The sequence below is a fragment of the Urocampus carinirostris genome, chromosome 5 (genome assembly GCF_059441175.1).
Source record: "Urocampus carinirostris isolate Australia breed hairy pipefish chromosome 5, RoL_Ucar_1.0, whole genome shotgun sequence".
Taxonomy (NCBI): domain Eukaryota; kingdom Metazoa; phylum Chordata; class Actinopteri; order Syngnathiformes; family Syngnathidae; genus Urocampus; species Urocampus carinirostris.
In genome coordinates this window covers 11,053,774-11,069,903 of record NC_142353.1, presented here as the reverse complement: position 1 = coordinate 11,069,903, position 16,130 = coordinate 11,053,774, and the positions used below count along the sequence as shown (strand labels likewise).

The following is a 16,130-nucleotide window of genomic DNA, read 5'->3' as shown; positions in this document are numbered from 1 at the left end:
ATTATATTATATTATTATATAACATTAAATCAATCCCCTTTACCAAATGCAAAAAACACACAAATTTCAAGGATAAAATTGAAAGCGTAAAAATGTTTTTAATCTGAATTCAAATAAAAACAAAATAATCAATAAAAATAATAATTAATTATTTAAATTCCAATTTTAATACAAATAAATAAATGAATACATAAATATTTTTTAACAAAATAAAAGAACCCTTGTTACAAAATGCAAAAAAAATACAACAATTTCAATAAAAAAATTAAATGTAAAAATCCATCATTTAAAATGCCATTTTAAAGACAAGTAAGATAAATAAGTACTAATTAAATAATGAAAGAATAATAATCAGTTTCACAAAAAAAGATGCGCATAATGTTTGGATTCCTGTTGACAAAATGAAAAAATAAGAATAAAAAAAAACCCACAAACAAAAGAAATATTAAAAAGTAAAACATTTTATGATGTTTTTCTCCAGGTGTGGCTGCACGCCCCTTACGAGCTTCACCTTTCTCTCTTTGAGCATTTCACCGAGCTCCTGACAGAGTCCAGGTGAGTCTCAGTTCCTCTTGTTATCTTCATCGTTTTTCGATCATGTTAACTTTTCATGTTTTTTCCCAGCGAGGCAGCCAAGAACGCCAGGCTTTTGCGCGAGTTTCAGCTGGTTCCTCGCCTCCTTTTGACACTGCGAGACACGTCCCTCTCGCAACCCACCGTGGCCGCCATCAGCAACGTGCTCAGCCTGCTCCTGCAGGGATTCCCCAACTCTTATGACTTGCTCAGGTTGGATCAGAAAGAAAACCTTTCAGAAAATAGAAAAAAAACATACTTACATTTTAAACATTATGGCTTACAATACAATGTGGCATTTTATTATTATTTTTTATAAAGCGGTTGGTCGATGACGCTTGGAAGTAACGATGACTCCCTTTGAGTAGGCAAATACCTCGTCATCTAATTAGTGATGTGCGTGAATGGATGGACGAGATTCCAACTGTCTAGCATGGGGACCGCAACTAGCGGATCTGGCGCAGCATAAGACTCTTTAGCGTTTCCTAGTGGCTCCCTGGCGCTTTTTCAATAACGTTTGATAATGGAAAAATAGATGTTGTATGACGAGCAGGACACAACATTCTTACAAATTTTCAATTAATATCAATAATAATAATGATGAATAGTTATTTAAAGCGTCTTTCAGGACACCCAAAGTCACTGTGCAAAGAATATAAAACGGGGGTCTCAAACCCGTGGCCTGGGGGCCAAATGCGGCCCTCAGGATGATACTTTGAGGCTCCCACCTTAACATGAAAGTTAAAGGGACAGTGTGTATTATTTTCTTACTAGATGTCGCTGTATTCTGTCGTGCCACCGAAAATGAGTGATCAAAGCTCAGCGGAAGAAGACAAAGTACGGAGACTTAGTGACCAAAGCGCACCTTTCACTTTAAAAAAAGAGAAACGCGAAAATACAAAGGTAAAAAAAGAAAAGAAAAAATGGAGCAAAAAACAAATAGTGAAAAAGAAAAAAAGGAATTACTCTAAAAAAAAGAGAAAGCAAAATGAAAAAAAAATTAAAAATTATAAATTTGCATTTTTTTGTCTTTCTCTTTATTTCATTTAATTTATTTCTCTCCATTTTCTTTATTTTTCTCCATTTTCAGTTTTTTTGCTTTCTTTTCCCCTACTTTTCTTTTTATTCTCGTTTTCCTCTTTTGCCTGTTTTTCTTATTTCCTTTTCCCTATTTTTTTATTCCTTTAAAAAAATTGTTTTCTCTTTTAGTCTTTCTTTGCAAAAGGCTGGCTAAAATAGGAAGAAAAAGGGTGCTTTTTGCCCACTTTGAGTTTCTGTAGTTTGTAGTCTTCCTTGGACTTGTTTTTCTGTTGCACTACACATTGCCGTGACATCTAGTGGACAAATACAAAACACTGTCCTTTTAAGAACAGTGGAATTTTTATCAGCGCTGTTTTGCGGAAAACCCGTTTGGCCCAACCTCACGCGCATCCTAGCTTCATCGGCCCCCAACTTATTTGAGTTTGAGACCCTTGATATGAAACAACAATAAAAGCAAAATAAAACAAACAAGCATTAAATAAAAAAATAATACAAAGTATAGTTAAAAAAAGGGGGGCATGTGGAGCAGTTTGTGGATAGACAAGGCGGGTTTTGAGTCAGGATTTGAAGATAGACAGGGTAGTGGAATTTCATAGGTCATGTGGTAATAAGTTCCAAAACTGCGGGGAAGAGCGCCGAGAGCATGCGAGAAATGCCTCCAATATGGCAGATTTGAAACTATTTTGCAAAGAAGAGTGGGCCAAAATTCCTCCACAGTGTTGTGAAAGATTCATTACCAATTATCGGAATTTTTTGTTTTCTGTTATCCCTGCCCAACTCGCTATTAGGCTCAGGGGGCAATTACTTTTTCACATAGGGCCACATAGGTTTTAATTTTCTTTTGTGCCTAAAAAATGGAATCTGCATTTCAAAACTGCATTTTGTATTTCCTTGGGTTGTCTTTGTGTGATATTAAAATTGGTTTGATGATCTGAAACCTTTGTGAGAGATAAATATCCAAAAAACACTGAAATCAGGAATGGAGCAAATACTTACAAGACACTCCACATAGCAGTGCCGGATTTTGCAGACTTCATCTTGATTAGTGATCTACAATGATGTTGTCATCTGCACCAATAGGGTCTTGTCAGTGGGCGACGGGCGGGGTTATGTGTATCGATACAAAAGTACGTTATATTTTCGGGTAGCCAGCTGTTTATTTTTTTAAATGTAAGTTAATGAGTTCATTTTTGTGGTTTAATGTTCAGCGCGGCTTGTTCACCAACAAAGTTATTCCTTTAATTTGCGCATGCGGCTTTTAATCAGGTGCGTGCTCTGTAGTTTGGAATTTACGGTATTCAAAGATGTTCCCCCCTTATGTCAGGTTCGGTCAGTTTCTGTCATCCACGCTGCCCACGTTTGCGGTGTGCGAAAAGTTCGTGGTGATGGAAGTCAGCAACGAGGAGAAGACAGACGCCGGCAATGAGGAGGATTTTGGCGGTTTGCTGTCGGCTAACGTCATCCTGCTTCGTAACAGGCTGCTCGACATCCTGCTTCGGTTGCTCTTCACTGCCAAGGACAAGGCGGCCGTCAATGCGCAGTAAGAACGCGACAAACCAGGATTTATTAAAATTTTAACTATGCAATTATATTAATTTGGGAAGGAAAAAAACTAAAAACGTTTTAACAAAAAGGAATTGATTTCCCCGTTGCATATTTAGGAAGGTCAATAAATAAATAATTATTTTAATAATCTATTGCAGGGGCGATTTTAGGTTCAGAGCAGAGAGTCTGGCTGGTTAAAAAAGTGATACAAAATGTAAAATTCAATTCGGAAAACATTTTAATGAAAATATTTTGCTAAAACAATCAGCAATAGATCAGCAGTCTCTAAGACTGAAATATTGAATGCACTCTGCCTCAAAGCAGTCAATATTATTAAAGTCCAAATTTGGCTCATTTTATCTCTTTTCATACATGCAGTATTACATGCAGTGATTTCAAGAAATGTGTCCACCCTCAATATACACACAAAACAAAACTAAACATGAAACAAGGCAAAGAGCCACGGTATATAGAAAATAAGATGAGGCAAAGAGACGCATTCTTATTGGCCAAGAGCCGCATGCGGCTCTAGAGCCACGTGTTCGCCACCCCTGTGATAGTGCATTGTTGAAGCAGAATGGCAGAATTCATGTCAGTTTATAGCAGACCACTGACACAAAAAGATCGTAGATCATAGATAGGAATAGCTCATAATAGCACGAAGTATGTGCTAACAGCAAGATAATGACTATATTTCAGTTGATCGGCGCTAGATTTCTTCCTTTGAAGGTACTTGAAAAATTGGCCTTGAGAGAGCTTGAAAAGTGCTCTAATTTGGCCATGAAAAAGGTGTGTGAACCCTGCATAAAACACATTTTTATAACATGCTACACACGCAAAAGGAAATTAGTTTTTTTTTACTATTATAAAAGCTTTATACAGCTCCAGTAAAGATGTTAGCAAAAAGTAGTTGGAGAGACTAGAGCTAGACTTTCTCACTCAATTGACCAATACGTATTTGTTTGTCGGTTATAATTATCTCAACAAGATATTATTTTGAGCACCAATAACACTAACATATAAATATTAGCGAAAATGCATATGCTCATGGGTGTGAAAATATGTCACTTTTAAACATTATACAAGTGCTTCAATGGAACTCAATGACACACATCCCTTGGCTAAGAAAATAATTAAAATTGGTACTTAGGGTCTGTGAATGGATACCTTATGCACAACATGAAGAAGAGAAGAGAAATGACCATGTTGTGTACAACTTACAAAGAAGATCTAAATATATTTTAGGAGGAACATGAATACTTCAAATCTTTCTAACAATGAGTGTCAGCTGATCTCTAGACTGCCACAAATGTGATTCATTCCTATGACTCTTAACAGGGCGTGCGAGGAGCTGGTGCGCACCCTGGGCCTGGACTGGTTGCTGACCTTCATGGAAGAGCACCTTCACTCCAGCACGGTGGCTGCGGCCCTCTGGATCCTCACAATTCTCCTCTCCAACCCGAACGTCCTGCACCGCTTCAAGGAGGGCACCTGTGGCGGAGGATGGCTAGACCACACCGACTCGGTGCTCACCAACAAGATCGGAACCGTTTTGGGTGAGTGCCGGGAGACCGACTCCTCTCGGGGGAGAACCAACTCCTCTCGGGAGAAAACCGACTCCTCTCAGGGGGGGCTGCCCCAGAAGTTGGCCTTACCGGTTTGTGCACGCGGCAGCCAAGGGTTGGTTTGTCTTTCTTTTTTCTGCTGCCACAGTAGAAAAGTGATTATTGTCCTCGTACGTAGATTTAGTTCCTAAGCCTTAGGCGTGAGCCCCAGTGTATGTACAGCTGGTCCCTAGTGGTTTAAAAATACCCCATCCATTTCAATGAAATACTTTGGATTCATATGATACACAAAATCACATTTACTACCTCATAAACCAGGTTTAGGTTTGGAAATGAAATGATCTGCATTTCTATAGCGCTTTTCAATGTGCTCAACATTTCCCAATAGCGGCCTTGCAGCCATGTAAGGCGCTAACCTGCTTATTGGGGGTATTAGGGGTTCAGTGTCTTACCCAAGGACACTTCGACATGTAACACGGACGAGCCGGGATTCGAACTGGGATCCCTTGATCCCAAGACGAGCGCTCTACCTCTTGAGCTACTGCCGCCCAGAAATTCATAATTATATTACAGAACTTGAAATGTTTGGCCAAGCTAGCTTGTCTGGTGCTGCTTCTAGCACTCAACAGACAATTACTGCTCAAAGCTAAGTCCGGTGGCCCGTCAGGATTGTTGAATGCCGTATAAAATAAATGTGTACCAAAAAAAAATAAAAAAAATCTTTAGCCCACCCCATTTCTATCACACAAGTTGCTTGGGTCTTGTCATTTGGACATCTTTATCTTTTTTCCCACTGTTTCCTTCTCTATCCACTCACATAAGCCACTTGGCTGTAGGCAATGGCTATTCTTATTATTTACTGCGCTGTGTAAATATAGCTTGCTCTTGCAACATTTTACTGGTCTTTAGCAGCTAGCAGGAAAAACTAATAAAATGTTTGGCACATTGCTTTAAATTATATTTATTTGAGTTTAGAATTGGATTTTGTGGTTACCGAGTTGACCAGCAGGTGGTGCTTAAGATCTGTGACAGAATTTAGTTAAGTTTTAATTTAGTTTATCTGTAAAGGAGCAATCCCTCAAAACATTTATGTGGTATCTTTACTTTTAAGTTATACATTTTCAGTTCATTGATGATAAGGACAAATACAGACACAACAGAATGCAATGTAGTTTAAATCTAAACAAACTAAAAAATATTCACATGGAAAAAAATCAATAAAACAAAGAAAACAAGACATGACAAGACAAAACACAAAATGGCGTGCTTCCAATTAACAAAAGGTACCGTGTGGTAAGAGGTGGTTGACACTTTTTGTAATACAGTTCTCTGACTATAGAGCAAATAAGCCCAGCACAAAAATGACTTCCACCTTCTTTGTTTGGGGTGGCTCACTTTGGAATGGATGGAACGACAAGGTCCCCTTTTGGACAGTTCCCGAATGTACCAATTCTCCATGTACCATAATGAAATCTGATAAAAAGAAGTTTTGAATGTAAATAAAAGATCCAAGGCAATGTATTGATAAAAAAATGTTCTCACCGTACGTAATTGTGTCAATTGGAGGGGCATTCTCAAGTACAGAACATTACGCATATTTCTCACTTCTTCGACTTTCTAACAAGTTTAGCAACTTCAAACACCGTCATCCGATCCTTGGTGTATCACATATCTGAGACCACACCCAAAGAGAATGACCTGGTCAAGCGTCCCTGGTCCATATTTTGTTGAGATGCGCAATAAAATGAATCTCGAGAATGAATCATGGCAACACACATAGGAAACTCATTAATGCTTCGATTACAAATGAAGACTTAGCGGGTTTGAATCCTTCTTATACAGCTGGAGAGCGTGGTCGCTTCCTGTAAACGCAGAAACGTCTTTGTACGTGAGCACTAGCGTAGAAGTCTTGTCGCCGGTTCAGTTCCAGGTCGCTTATGTAATTCAACACTCCAAGAGGAAACTAATTTAAGAAGGAAAGGGTAATTTATTTTCTTTTGCTAGCTTTTTACCACTTTTTTCTTGCTTTTTTCTTTTATCCTGTTTTTTTCTGTCCTTTTTGTTTCTTTGTTTATTTTTCTTGTCTAGTGTTCTTTTCATTTTTACTTAATTTTTTTCCCCCTTCTTAAGTCATTTTGTCTTTAATTTTAGATAATAATTGGTACTTTATCGATAAAAGCAACTAAAACTAAAATTCTGAAGAGTTGTTATGGAGACAAAAGAGCCAGTTATTTTTAGTGAGCGAGCCGAAAGAGCCGCTTCTCTAAAAAAGACAGAAACCTGGACGGCGACATCATAACGTAGTCACTTAGGTAAGAAAGGTCATGTAACTCCATAGTCTCTGTGCAGGCGATTATCATAGTAAAGCACACTTCATCTCATCTCATCTCATTAGCCGTACCTTGTCTCTCTATATTTTAACGCCTTAGTATTAAAAAAAATTACAGTGCTAACACATTTTGAAAAAAGCAAATTCCTCCATACCATGATTTCCTGATTTTTATGCGCACGATAGCTCTTCATGTGCAGTATTGGGCAGTGCGCATGTGGGCAGTTTAGGGGGCATTGATTTTATCATTTATCAAAAATGCCTTGGATGTTAACTCCGCCTTTGATGTTGACTCCGCCCCCCCAGGCTTCAACGTGGGTCGCAGCGCGGGGGGCCGCTCCACGGTACGGGAAATCAACCGGGACGCGTGCCATTTTGCGGGATTCCCAGTGCTGCAGAACCTACTGCCCAAGCACACCAACGTCCCTGAACTTTACTTCCTGCTGATGGCTCTCTTCCTGCAGCAGCCCATCACAGAGCTGCCAGACAGCCTGCAGGTACATGTCAGTACCAATAACTTTTTACAAATACTCCAATCCCTTGCTACTTCGCACTTCTCGGTTTAAAAAGAATATTTATTTAAAATTCGTAAAGATATTAAACAGAAATTCAAGACTTGTTGCCTGTATGCTGGCTGCACGATGGTAGAGCTCTTTTGTCTTTTACACCCACTGAAGCATACCATTGTCACCCGTTAAAAATAAATCCATCATGTTCGATTGACCACGGCAGAGATCAAGGGCAAAGAGAGCAAATTTGTGCTGGATCCCTTTTACTATTCTGTCCACCAAAAGGTTAACTGTGCAGCTGGAGACCATTATCCCCAGTCAACTATGGCTGCAAGTACAGACTAACAGAGTGGACTTTTGTCAGGCCTTGCGGCTCTTTCATCCTATTCTGTCCACCAAAAAGTGGAATGCACTCGTGCGACCCTAATCCATTATCCTTGATCTCATATTGCTGCACGCAGGATGAAACGGAGCGTGCTATTGTCGGGCCTTGCTGCTCTTTTTTGCTATTCTGTCCACCAAAAGTGAATTGCGCTTGTTCAGCTGTGATTTTATCCCAGTTGAGAGTAGGGACCGGCAGAAGACACTTTGGTCGGAATCTGTGCCATTCTGGCTCGTCTAAAATTAAATGCATGGTTGTGACTGCGATCCATTATCCCTAGTCAATTATTTTCAGAACAGGGGCACTTTTTTTCGGTTTGGGCTTCTGAAGCGAGCCATTTTGTCCTGCTTAAAATTAACTGCACTGTTGTTGCTGTGATCCATTATCCCAAGTTTACTTTTGTTTAGAGCGGGGGCCGAGACAGCAGCTTTTTTGGGCGATCTTCACGTATCGCCAGGTTTTCTGTTCCCCATTAGATGCGATAAACGAGGGATTACTGAATATAAAAAATACAAGTTCAATGACAATTATGATGATTTTTCTGCTTCAGTTTGACCTGGACTCCATGTGGACCTTCATTTTTGGCGTGCCAGCCTCAAGCGCAACCGTGGTGGGCTCCATTCACAGCGTCTGCACCGAGGCCGCTTTTCTGCTGCTGGCCATGCTACGTAGCATGCTAAACCTGGTAAGCTACAAATGCATTCTTTCCCTGTAAAAAACTTCAACCTCAAACTTGTGCCATTTGCAACAGCCGTGGCAGTCAGAGGAGGAGGGATCCTGGCTCCGGGAGTACCCAGTAACTCTGATGCAGTTTTTCCGGTATCTGTACCACAACGTCCCAGACCTGGCCCCACTTTGGCACAGTCCGGACTTCCTGTGCGCCCTAGCTGCCTCGGTCTTCCCCTTCAACATGAGGCCTTACTCTGAGATGGTAACTATAGCTTAAACTAGCTGATTTCCTCTCAAGATTCTTTCAAATTTCTTATCACAGATAATTTCATTTTAAAATATAATAGCTTTAGCTGCTGGCGTTGCTGACTTGGCTACAAGAAGCTTGCATTGAAGTACATAAAACGCCAGCATTAGCGGCTAGCGGCACTGTCAACACTTGCAGAAACAGTAAAAATATTTCAGATTTTTTTTAATATGAATTCAGTTATTTTATTGCAGAGAATGAATTCCTAAAATCTACTAGCAAGGATGGCTAGCGTTGCAGAATTGGCTGCTAAAGGCTAGCATGAAAAGACACAAACAATAGTTTAGAGGTTAGGAACATTGGTAATGCGAGCGGAAGACATAAAAATCTGTTGTCTGATTTTTGAATAGTTATTCCACTGTATTGTTATGGATAATTTAATGCTAAAATATACTGCCATTAACTGCTGCTAGCATTAGTAGCCAGCATCAAAAGGCAAAAACACTAAAATTAGTGGCTAGCAACATTAAACACCCTGTAGAAATCTAACGTAAGACAAATTTTAAATATGAAAGCTAAAATCTACTAAAATTAGCTGCTACTAGCACTAGTTTGCCGATTGAAAAGATACAAACACCAGCAACGCTGACAACTGTAGCAGAAATTTTGAAAATTTAGCATTTTGATTAATTTAAATTTCTTATTTTTTATTATTTTAATGCTAAAATTTCTTAGCATTAGCCTCTACCAGCTTTAGTGTCTAGTGTTGCTGACTTGACTGATGCTACTATTATTGAGTAGTTTCCCCAATATGACCACAAGTTATAACTGCTACTAGCGTTTCTCACTTGTTTATTATTTTGAGTGTTGCCAACCTGGACACGAGCATTTGTGGTTGGTTTTGCCACAAGCATTAGTCCCTACTAGCATTAGCTTTTAGCGTTGCCCACTTGGTTACTAGTTTTAGCATCCCCAAACTTGTTGTAGCAATAGTGGCTAATATAACCAATGCCACTACAAACATTTGCCATTCGTGGTATTAGCAGCTAGTGGTGAAAGACAAAAGCTAGCTTTAGCAGCTAGCAACACTCAAGGAAGACACATAAATCTAGCTGCTTGGTCATGTGTCTCGATGTGTGGTAGTTGAGTGTGATACATTATTCTTATTAAATAATCCACGCAATTTTCATATGGTTAAACGTGACGCTAATTCTAATTCTGCGGGGATGAATAAAGTATCTATCTATCTATCTACAGGTTAGCGATCTTGACGACGAGGCTAGCTCACCCACCGAGGAGCTGAAGGCCTTCGCCTCGGACTCGGGCATGAACCGCAGCCAATCAGAGTACTGCAACGTGGGCTCCAAGACCTCGCTGACCAATCACCCTGCCAAGAAATATGTTCTTGATTTTATGCGGGCGCTCATCATGGACAACATGTGCGTCACGCCTGCTGCCAAACAGACGCCCGTCATCGACCTGCTGCTCGAGGTTAGCGCTTCATAGAACCATCATGGTTCATAAGGGTGTTTGAAATACTTGAAAAGTCCTGAATATGTACTTGAATTTTAAAAAGGAGTAGTTTTAAATGCTCGTAATTGTTGCCAAGTTTCTGAGGTTAGGTGTTCTAATAAGGGTTTTAACTTGTTTTATGCTTCCAAAAAACGTTTGGGGCTAGAGTTACAAACTAAGGTTTGGGCTCATTATTAGGGTATTAAACTGAATTTAGGGTTCTAAAAAGTGTTATGGCTATGGTTACAGCTAGGGTTAGGTGTAGGTTTAGGGTTAGGAACTAGAGTTTAAGCTTCATATTAGGGTTCTAAACCGAATCTAGGGTTCCAAAATGGGTTTAGAGCGAGGATTACAGTTGGAAACAGGGTTATGGTTAGGTGTAGGCTTAGAAACTAGAGTTTGTGGTCCATATTAGAGTTTAAAACTGAATGTAGGTTTCCAAATGGGGTTTAGAGCAAGGTTTACAGTTTGAAACAGGGTTAGGGCTATGGTTACAGCTAGGGTTAGGTTAAGGGTTAGGAACTACTGTTTAAACTCTATATTAGGATACTAAACTGAATTTAGAGTTTCAAAATGGGTTTAAAGCGAGCGTTACGGTTTGAAACAGAGTTAGGGCTAGGTTTACAGCTTGATATGTGTATCTTTAGAGTTAGGAACCAGAGTTTGAACTCCATATAAGGGTTCTAAACTGAATGGATGTTGGCTGTAAGGGACGGCGTTTCTAGGGCAAGTGAAAATTTAAATATGTTTTCACTGAAATCCAAAACAACAGTGTCTGCTTAATTTGTCAAGCGACTGGCTGTTTTCAAAGAATATATTTTCAAGATGCACTGTCAAATGAATCCCACTGACTACAAAAAGCTAACTGGACACGAACGCTGTGAAAAGCAGAAGCAAACGAAGCTGTTTTAAAGGCACACCAGCGCTTTTTCATGAGACCAAATGAAAATGCTACAAAGGCAAGCTACAAGGAAGTGAAACTGATCGCCAAGCACTGCAAACCTTTTCCTGTGCGTGATTTTTTATAGACTGTTCAAAAAATGCCGGGCCGATTACAACCTCGAGCAAAAAGTATGAAATCATCAGTCTTGGACAAGTACTCACTCCAACAATTTATTCTGTAGATCAAACTCGGATTAAAAAAAAGAAAAAAATAATAAAGATTTTCAAAAGTGCTTCTCCTTGGCATTCAGAAACACTAAAAGAAAGGAATAAAAAACTTTGTGGTGGTCAGTAAATGCTCTTATAGACCAAGCATGGGGAAAAAATACGGAATCACTTCATTCTGAGAAAAAGAAATATGGAATCATGAAAAACAGAAATACCAAACACAACATTTCATAACTATTTAGTTCCACCACATTTGGATGTTATGACAGCTTGCAGTCTCTGAGGCATGGACTTGATGAGTTACAAACAATATTCTTCGTCAATTTGGTGCTAACTATCTTTGACTGCAGTTGCCAGATCATTGCAGGTCAGGGCCTTGTTGTGGACAATTGTTTTCAATTTCCATCACAGGTTTTCCTTTGGGTTGAGATCTGGTCTATTTGCAGGCCATGACATTGACTGGATGCGTCTTTTTCCAAAACATGCTTTCGCCGTTTTTGCCCTGTGGCATGATGCATTGGCATCTTGGAAAACTAGTTCATCATCCCCAAACATTTTTTGAATTGAAGGAACAAAAAAAGCTGTCCAAAATGTCAATGTAAACTTGTGCATTTATTTTAGATTTGACCCTAGCCATCTCACCAGTGGCTTTGCCTGGCATGCAGCCCCATATCATTAAGGGCTGTGGGAATTCTGATGTTTTCTTGAGGCAGTCTTCTTTGTGAATCTCTCTGGAACGGCACCAAACAAAAGTTCCAGCATCATTACCTTGTCCAATGCAGATTCGTGACTCATCACTGAAGTTAACCTTCAACCGGTCATCCAAAGTGCATGATTGCCTCTCCATAGCATATTGCCGTCTTGTTCTTTCGTGTTTAAGCAACAACGATGGTTTCCTTTCAGCTTTCTTATATGAAAATCCAGTTTCCTTTGGGTGATTTTGCACAGTTCTGTTGCATACATCGACTTCAACTTTCTCGCATTTGCTCGTCATTTGTTCTGTTGTGCATTTTCTGTTTTCAAGACATATGGCCTTTAATTGTTTGTCTTGACGCCTACATGTCTTATTTGGCTTACCAGTATGCTTGGCTTTTACAACCTTTCCATGCTGTTTGCACTTGGTCTAAATCTTTGATACAGCTGACTGTGAACAGCCCACATATTTGGCAACTATACGAGCAGTTACCTTCTTTAAGAAGTTTGAGGATCTTATCTTTGGTCTCAAGAGACATCTCTCTTGTTGGATCCATGAATCTTGCCAATCCACTTCGTCTTGGAGCCCTCCAATGTGTAATAACTGCACTGGTTTAACTGCTGACTAACAAGCAGACATAATCTAAGCCAGGTGCCCAATTAAGGAAAGGAAATCGACTGGGTGTGTCCTTTATTTCACCTCAAAATACACTGATTCCACATTTTTTTCCTTGCACTTGCTTGATAAAAGTAACAGTTACTGACCATTGTTTTGTTTTTTTCTTAATTTAATTTAGTGTTTCTGAATGCCAATATGTTGCACTTTAAAATTACCATATGATTGTTTCATGTTTGTGATCTGAGTTTTTTTTACAGAAAAAAATGTCTGAGTGAGGTATTGCCCAAGACTTCCATACTTATTGCTAGGGGTGGTAGTCTGCCCTCACACCTTTTCAATTGACCGAATCTGGCCTGCATTCTGAAAATTTTGGATATCCCTCTTTTAGACGATGCAATTTTTCACTCAAAATTAATTGCACTATTTAAACAAATCAATACATATTTTTCGAACTCAAAGGCATCTCCAGAACGTTCCACCAGAACTCAGCAAAAGGAGTTCCAGTCTAACCTCTTGGATGGCGTCATGGAGCACCTCCTGGCCGCTGACGTTCTCCTCGGTCAGACACGACTAATCGACCTCCCTCGATTGAACATTTTTGATTAATCGTATTAAAAAAACAAATGTTGTTTCCAGGCGAAGATTCCTCACTCCCTCTCAGTAGTGGCGGCAGCTACCAGATTTTGGTGCACAATGTCTTCTACTTCTGCCAGCGTGTGGTTGACAAACTGTGGCAAGGAATGTTCAACAAAGACTCCAAGATGGTCGTAGACTTCATCGTGCAGCTCATTGCACAGGTACCTGAAAAATCATATGAACTACATTATACTCCTTTGATATAGCGACCCCGCTTTACAGTGTGCAATCAAATGTTTTTTCTGACCCTCTTTATGGCATTTCCCCACCTTCCAACAATGGATGATTTAGCATTCCCAAAATGGGCATATGACGTGTTAGAGCAGGGGTCTCCAACGTAGTGCCCGCGGGCACCAGGCTGCCCCCTAAGGACAGTTAAGGTGCACACGGGCCGGTTCTGAAAATAGCTAACAAGTGCTGAGTCATTTTGATGGTTGTTTACTCTTTGCTAGTAGTCTAGCTCCCTTTTATTATTTTTTAACCTGATTACCTTTCTAGCTAACATTCAAGTTACCTTTTTAGCTATTTGGCCAGGCTTTTAGCTAAGTTGCTATTTTAAAAATGCATAACAAAATGGGTGCCCCTTTCACAAATTACTACAGTAGCTATCAGCTTGAAAATCGTTGGAGACCCCTAAGTTGAAGGCTCTTAAGTTGCTTGTCTGCTGTAAGTCAACATCATATGAAATTGTTGTTTACAAATTGTTTACAATTGTTTTGCTTTTGGCTGAATTAACTTCCACAATGTCTTTCTATTCATTCAATTCAGGATCTTATGTGTCTTGGCACTAAAATAATGTAATATTTGTACTTCCAAATGGGTCCCAACGCTTGCAGCGATGCTAAAGGGAGAAGTAAAGACAAATTAACCATGGAAACATAGCCAGACCGTTAGAAAGCTAGGAGTTTAATATGTTGAATACAATTTGATTTATCTTTAATAATTGAAATATCAAAGACTAAACACATTTGACCTCCAGGATATGGCTTCTTTGCCTTATGACGTTTTCACCTTACAATGTGGAATACAATGTTTTTTCGCCCCCTCTTTATGGCATTTTCTCCACCCTACAACAAGAAGTTAATGTCTCTAAGTCTGCTGTTGGTGGACGTCATATGAAATTATCGTCACAGTGTCATGAATATTTTGACATACTATTGGCTAAATTACCTTCAACTATGACTTTCTCTTCATTCAGTTCGGAATCTCATGTGACTTGGCGCTAAAATATTTTAGTTTTATTACTGTACTTATTTCCAAAAGGTTTGCAGTGATGTCAAAGGAAGAAGCAAAAACATGCTAACCATGGAAACATAGCCGTACTGTTGGCGAGCCAGGAGCTTAATATGTTTAATAAAATGTGGTGTATTTAAATTAATTTAATTATCAAAGACCAAATACAGTCGACCTCCAGGATTTGACTTCCCCGCCTTGTGATGTTTTCACCCTACAGTTAGAATGCACTGTTTTTTCGACTCCTCTTTTTCCCAATCTACCACATCAACAACAAATTATTGTGCCTTCTGAAAAAATAACAAAAATTCCTCTTTGCTGGAGTTTGTGCGTATGATGAATTACGTTTCGAAGTTGTTTGTCTGCTATTGGTCGACAACATATGAAATGCTGGTTTGCTATTGGTTTGTGTCACAAAAATTTGGAGACGCTATTGGTAAATGGTAACTGAACTGCATTTATATAGCGCTTTACCAGTCACTGAGGGTCAAGCGCTTTACAATACACTTCACACTTTACACATTCACACTCTCACACACCAATAGCGGAGTCATCCTGTCTGCTACTTGATTATCTAAAGCATTGGGGGTTCAGTGTCCTGCGCAAGGACATTTAACTCTGAAGAGCCGGGAATCGACCCAAGATGACTGTTCCTCCTCCTAAGCTACTGCCGCCCTATTGTCTGAACTACCTCTCACAATCCTGTTCTCCTCAATCAGTTTAGAATCTTGTGAAACAAACTGGTTTAGCAATGCGTCCCTTAACATGATAACCATGGAAATGAAGCTTGTGATGAACAAGAAAACTAAGAAGGCAAATGAAACTCAAGTCACAAAACCTCTTAAAAAGAAAAACTAAAAATGTGTCGCTATTTGTTTAATGGGGCAGTTTGTAATAATTAGTCCCTCCTAGTAGCACAAAAACTTGGTGTGTTGACTTCTTCTCTTCCTCTTGCCTTGTTGAACACAGAACAGTAATGTGCCGGTTGCATTAATGCGCCTTGTCTGTTCACATTCCAAAAGGTGAGAGATTTATCGAATTTAGAACCACATATTAAAGTGGCCTGGGTCTGAGGTGAAAATATTGGTTTATCTGTTCAGGTGGACTTTAAAAGATTGGATACAGTTCGCATTTTGCAAAATAATCCGACTTCCTTGCAATGTGAACGTGACCTCAGATCCCCGTTTTTCTTTTTTCCCTCAGTCCAAGAGGCGATCTCAGAGTCTGTCCCTGGACGTTGTGTACCACTGCCTGAACCGCACGGTACTCTACCAGCTGTGCCGGCCGCACAAGACGGTAGCGCAGCAGGTGGCGCTGTTAGACGCGTTAAGAGTCCTCACCGTCAACCGAAACCTGGTCCTCGGACCCGCAAACCACGACCAGGACTTTGTGGCCTGCCTTGCGCACTGCTTCATATGCCTGCATGCCGGCAGGTAAGGAACGCCGCCATCTTGCATCTACAAAAAC

General features: G+C 39.8%; 1 protein-coding gene across 4 annotated transcripts in view; it reads left to right on the top strand.

Annotated features, from left to right (window-relative positions):
- Positions 1-16,130, top strand: part of wdfy3 (WD repeat and FYVE domain containing 3) — a 108,862-nt gene that overhangs the window by 54,170 nt on the left and 38,562 nt on the right. For 2 of the 4 annotated variants that reach the window (XM_088335683.1, XM_088335681.1), the window contains 11 exons: positions 482-555; positions 625-786; positions 2,939-3,154; positions 4,498-4,715; positions 7,360-7,556; positions 8,495-8,629; positions 8,696-8,875; positions 10,118-10,351; positions 13,254-13,353; positions 13,431-13,591; positions 15,867-16,096. In XM_088335683.1, coding sequence (XP_088191809.1) covers positions 482-555; positions 625-786; positions 2,939-3,154; positions 4,498-4,715; positions 7,360-7,556; positions 8,495-8,629; positions 8,696-8,875; positions 10,118-10,351; positions 13,254-13,353; positions 13,431-13,591; positions 15,867-16,096 — 1,907 coding nt within the window. The remainder of the gene's footprint in view (positions 1-481; positions 556-624; positions 787-2,938; positions 3,155-4,497; positions 4,716-7,359; positions 7,557-8,494; positions 8,630-8,695; positions 8,876-10,117; positions 10,352-13,253; positions 13,354-13,430; positions 13,592-15,866; positions 16,097-16,130) is intronic. The other 2 variants (XM_088335684.1, XM_088335682.1) reach the window with 2 other exon arrangements.